This window comes from Carlito syrichta, unplaced genomic scaffold (genome assembly GCF_000164805.1).
Source record: "Carlito syrichta isolate Samal-C Ts95f unplaced genomic scaffold, Tarsius_syrichta-2.0.1 Scaffold303116, whole genome shotgun sequence".
NCBI classification, from domain to species: domain Eukaryota; kingdom Metazoa; phylum Chordata; class Mammalia; order Primates; family Tarsiidae; genus Carlito; species Carlito syrichta.
In genome coordinates this window covers 36057-41377 of record NW_007247212.1, presented here as the reverse complement: position 1 = coordinate 41377, position 5321 = coordinate 36057, and the positions used below count along the sequence as shown (strand labels likewise).

At 57.2% G+C, this 5321-nt stretch overlaps 1 protein-coding gene across 2 annotated transcripts in view; it reads right to left on the bottom strand.

Annotated features, from left to right (window-relative positions):
• The window catches only part of SEPT9 (septin 9), a 113266-nt gene extending 108422 nt beyond the window's left edge, over nt 1-4844 (bottom strand). The window contains exon 1 of one of the 2 annotated variants that reach the window (XM_008057746.1): nt 4547-4844. Coding sequence is in view for 1 of the 2 variants with exons in the window: in XM_021712182.1 (XP_021567857.1) it covers nt 436-466 (31 nt within the window). In the remaining variant the exon portion in view is untranslated. Of the gene's footprint in view, nt 1-435; nt 566-4546 lie in introns of those variants that run through there. The other variant, XM_021712182.1, reaches the window with a different exon arrangement.
• Between the last annotated feature and the right edge of the window lie 477 nt (nt 4845-5321).

Sequence of the window (5321 nt, the reverse complement as noted above, 5' to 3'; positions counted from 1 at the left end):
AAGTGGGTGGGTGGGTGGGTGGGCGAGCTCAGGCTGGGAGAGACTTCCAGGTAGGCTTTTCCAAGTATCTGCAAGATCTCATCGTCCACGTCTGAGGCTCCCAGCCGTGGGGACACAGGAAGTTCTAAGCCATGTGGAGAAGGGGACACGACAATGCATTTAAGGCCAGACACCTTGATTTTGGGGATTTTTGGTAAATGACAGCTTTCCCCTTTGTCCCAGAGATGCCAGAAGGCCAAAGTCTGTAGGGGAAAAGTCAGGGGCTTCAGGGAAAGAGGATGGAGAGGGAAAAACAAAAGTACAAGAAAGAAGCAGAGTGAAGTCTGAGCCCAGCTCCCGCCCCCGCCAGGCCCTGGGCAATCCTCAGAGAGCGGCTGCAGACAGGGGCGCCTAAAGATTCTGCAAAAGCCCCCAGGGGTGGGCATGGGGGCTGGCTGTTTATATTCCTCACTGAAATTGAGGTCATCCTCTTGTCCCTTCATCTAAGACTCTGGGCACTGGCAGCCCTCTTTAAAAAGGACAACAAGCTGAAGTGCATAGAAGGCCTGCCAGTCCAGTCTCAACGGAGTCTCAGGGCTCTGTCCAGACCAAGTTAAACACCCGGAGCCCAGAAATGCCCTCAGGCGCCTGGGGATGTCCAAGGGCCAACTGATGGGTCTGTCTGACTGGAGAGATTACAAATCCTCAGGCGAGTTCCAGATCATTCGGTGTCATGAGCAAGTCAGAGAGTCTCCAAATTTGGGAAAAACCAGAGGACTTTGGAAAGAGCCACTGCTGGACCATTTTTCCTCAGTGGCTCTGTGAAGATCAAGCACAGGAACCCATTTAGGGCTGGGCTTCTGGGATACATTTTTAAAAATGGAATCACTTGGGGCTCTAGCCTGTGGCAAGTCCCCCGCCAGAGCCTCCAGATGCCTGGCACCCCTCACTCCCATGCCACCCACGATTCTACACACACCACTCCATCTTCAAGAATCTACTGCACGCTTAAGTGACCTAAGTCACACAGCTTCCCACTGCTACAACTCAAAGAGGTGGTGGGCACAGCCCTCCCTGTCCTCGGAGGAGGGGATTGGGGGAGGGGGACCTCCAAGTCCAGCAGGATGAGCCTGGATCTGGCCTGGCAGGAAGGTGGAACTCCGTTCTAAGTTTGGGGACCAACACAGATCCCTTGAGTCTGGTCCTCAGCTCCTCACTATGGCCCTGTGCTCCCGGCTGCACCCCAAGGAGAGTCTTGGGAGCACAAGTCAGATCCCATCCCCAGCATGGCGAAGGACGGGCATCCGGTTGGCAGACACAGGGAAAGGGGTGGCACCAGTGATGCCCGGACTGAACCCTGCCGGCCAAGCCTCACTTCTGAATGTGACCTCCCCTGATCCCTGGGCTTACAAGAAATAGGAAGCAGAAAGAAGAGGGGGGACCCCAGTTCTGCTCTCCTGGCACCAGGGCACAGCACCTCCCTCCCAAGGGGCAGGGTGAGTCCACAAGTCTCCAGGCTGAGAAGTCCCCGGCTGCCACAGAATAAGAGAACAATCTGCACATCTGCATTTCCCTTGGTGGTGCCCTGTCATGCCATGCACTCCACCAGCAGCACCGCCTCACCACAAACGTGGCCATGTGTCGGGCCCTGTGCTGACTGTGCTTGTCGCCGACCCCTGGTGGCCCACTCCAGTCCATTTGTTTTTCCAGGCACCGAGACCCCCAGCACCTATACCCCGGGTCTGGGTGCACCCTGGATGGGTCCATGGGCCAGGCGAGCAGTCCACAGTTTTGGCCTGTTGGCCTTTGCTCTCGCTGCTGGCCAACATGGGGTTCTTCCAGCTCCGAGTCCAGCTCTGCACCACGCTCCACTGGGCCCTTGCAAAGGCCTGCTGAACAAGGATGCTCCAGTCTGCGGGTGCTCCTTGCTGACACGGATGCCCTGCTGCGATCGCCTTTCAGGGCAAGGCCGGCCCACAGAGCCCAAGGCAGGCTGCCGACCCTGCCACTGCCTTCACAATCCAATTGCCCAGCACATGCCCGTGTTGCCGTCAGCACTTGGCCCTGCGGACAGGCACGTGGTCCACTCAACTGTGACAGTCTGGGGTGAAAGATGGCAGGGAAGACTGGAGCAACCTCCCAGCGAGAACCCTGTAGCCAGATGACTCCAGCCTCCAGACAGCCTGCCAGCCAACCAAGAGGAGGGGCTTCCACAGCCTCGCAGGAGCCTGGCATCTGCTGCACTCAGATCTCCCGGCGGACTCCATGGGTTCTCCGTGTCTGCCACACTTAGGATAATTCAGTGACCATGATGCCCAGCTTCACTCACATATTGGAGCAAGACATGCCCTTGCCTGTGACCTTCTATCTCCCAGACCTGTATATTTAAGCAACCAAACCTACATATGCGTAAGCAAATATCCCCCAGTCCCCAGCAGATCCAGCACCAGCCACAACACCCGTCACATTCCTGTGAGTCAGAACCTGTACTCAGCACTACAGGCTATATCTCCCTGAGTCCCCCAGCAACCCTCAAAGAGAGCAGTTCCTAATTCCACAATTGAGACAAATAAACTTGCCCTAAGTTGCACAGCTTTAAAACAGCAGAGAGGTCGTCCTAAGCATCACACCTCCAAGCTGCTGTTATCTATCACTCCCCCCCAAGGTCCTCTCCCTCCGGGTGCAAGCTCTGCCCACCAGCCTCTTTCAAAACCTTCCTGGAGAGTCACATCCCCCAGAACGCATTTCCAGACTGAGGTCATCCAGAAGGATACCCAGTGCTCATGCCACCCCTTCCCCCACCTGCACCCCACCCCCAAAGACAGTTGCAAGCCAAATGACTGGGTGCTATGTCTGCCCTCCTCTAAGTGAACTTGTTTGCAGTCGGATGGAGGATCTTGGACACACACCAAGTCAGTGCTACCTGTGGTTGTGAGACCCGTCAAAGAGCCCAGCACCTCTTAGCTGAAGAGCATACCCCACCACAGGATCCTGGGCTCTGCTGGGGTCCAGCTGCATAAGTCATCACCCTCATGGCTCCTGCTTCCTGCCACAAAGGTGCAAACTTCAGGGAAGTGGTGTTCACACAAGGTCTTGGGTCTTGGCTAAAAAGCAGGATTCACCACACAAGAGGCCCACTGGTATTAATTAGGGATAAGTCTGCACCCATCACCAAGCAATCCAGGGAGGAAAGGACACCTGGATCCAGCCAGCACCCAGGTTTTGAAGGTTTCGAAGCACTCAGACAAGCAGGCAAGTCCACATGGTCCCTTCCTGCCCAGGAATCCCTCCCAGTCTGCGCTGCCTCCAGGACACAGCTCCAAGGGTCCTCCAGGGATGACCTTCCTGGGGGAGGGGGTGCTCAGAGAAGGGCAGACATCACACAGCTCTGGGATCCCAGCGCCTGGGTCCTGGGCCAGATTGTTTCAACAAACATCAAGGACTTTTGGATTCTTTCTCGGTGTGCAAATCTGGTTACAGCAAAACTGCTGAGGAAAGTAGGCCAACAGCTGGCACTTGGAACGGCTTTTGTTACACAAAGACCCAAGTTGTAATCGTGTTTGCGATAAGAGATTTGGCCAGCATTCACAAAAGAACATGCCGTCCAGCGGCCGTGCCTCCACCGACCAGGAGCGAGATAGAGGAGAGGGTAACCCCCCTTGCCACCCCATCACAGGTGACCGGAGGGGGCTACGGTACAGTGCAAAAGTGGGAAATGGCATTCTCTAAAAATCACATCAGCAAAATACATAATATTCCCCTTGCCCCTGCGTGGGGGGTGGGGAAGCAGGGGGCCTCCACAGAGCCCTGAGACCCTCCCTGAAAGGAGGGAAAAGGTGAGATTCTGGAAGTTCATGTCCACGGAGGGCACTGACAGCCTCTCAGTCCCTAGGGAAGGGGGGGCTGAATTGGACAGATAGAGCAGATGCGACCCCTCGGTGATGAAACCTAACAATCTCATTCCCAGGTCAGCCCTCACTGTGGTTCCCTCAGCCCCCGGGGGAGTTAGAAATGGGGAAGGCCATGGGGGGTGGACAAGCAGGAATGAAAAGATGAAAAGAGAAGGATGCTCCCCAGGGAGGGAACAGATATGCCCAGGACGTGGCGCACCAGCAGAATTTAACTCTGACCACACACTCCACACACCACACACGCACATATGCCCATGGGTGCCTTCCCGTCTACCTGGAGGGGCAGGTCTGTCGCTCTGGCCTGGGCACCCACCCCCACCCCACATCAGGCCACCTTGCCCCCCACCTGGATATTGCCACTAGTCCCAAACCTCCCAGAAACATCCCATCAGGATCCCCTGTGCCCTGCCCCCACCGCCCATCACAGGATCCTGAACTGGACTTCTGCTCAGTTTAAAAACGCCCCCCCAAGACACCCACCAAGATTCAGAGCTCGCCCTGCCTTGCGGATGCCCCCTGGAGTCTCCGCCCCTCAGCAACCAGCATGTGCTTTGTGAGGGGTGCCACATCCGCCGACTGGCCTCAGGGTCCCTGGGGCCACCACCACCTCAGCGCCATGAGAAGCTGGCAGTTTCCTCCCCAACCCTTCGGCCTACCTTGCAGGAACGGAGACACCAGGTGGGCCGCCCGTGGGAAAGAGACTTGCCCTCCTATGGCTGCGGCTGCTGCAGCCGCTCCCTGAGGACTGGCCGCACTCCTGGCAGCCACGCCTGGCCCTCTCTGGCCTGGCCCATCTCATCTTCACGAGCCAGCCCCTCCTGATGCCCCAGCCCCCTCCAGGGCCAGCTCGTTCCGACCTCCCCCGCTGCTGCTGGCTGCCCCTGGCCAGAATGCTCTCCTCCTTCCTCCCGCAGTCAAATTCCTCCTCTCCCTCAAGGTCCGCCTCCTCCATACCAACTTCTCCCACAATTGCCAGCAGTGACCTTTCCCTGCCCAGATTCGGAAGCTGCCAGCTCACATCACCCATGGGGGGGCATCACCCACGGGGGGACATCACCCATGGGGGGGCTGGATCGTACACTCTCTTCCTCCTCCTCTAATCCAAGGTGATCGTGTCCCACAAGCACACCCTCCCCATCCACCAACTCTACTCCCAGTTCCTCAGGCACCAGGCAGGGCCGCCTTTCCATTCCCAGGTCAGCCCTCACTGTGCACACACGCCCTCAGGACAGGATGCCTGGGACCCTAAGGCTAGATTCCCCAGTCAAACTATTCAGGGCACACAATGGGGAGGATGACACACACAGGGAACCAGAAGATCCAGCCCTGCTCCCCAAGACTGAGAAATCTTCCCCCAGAGCCTGAAGGCTGCCAACAGTTGCCCCAGGATGTTCTCAATGAGACCATTGTCTTGGACTAAATTAGAGGGTC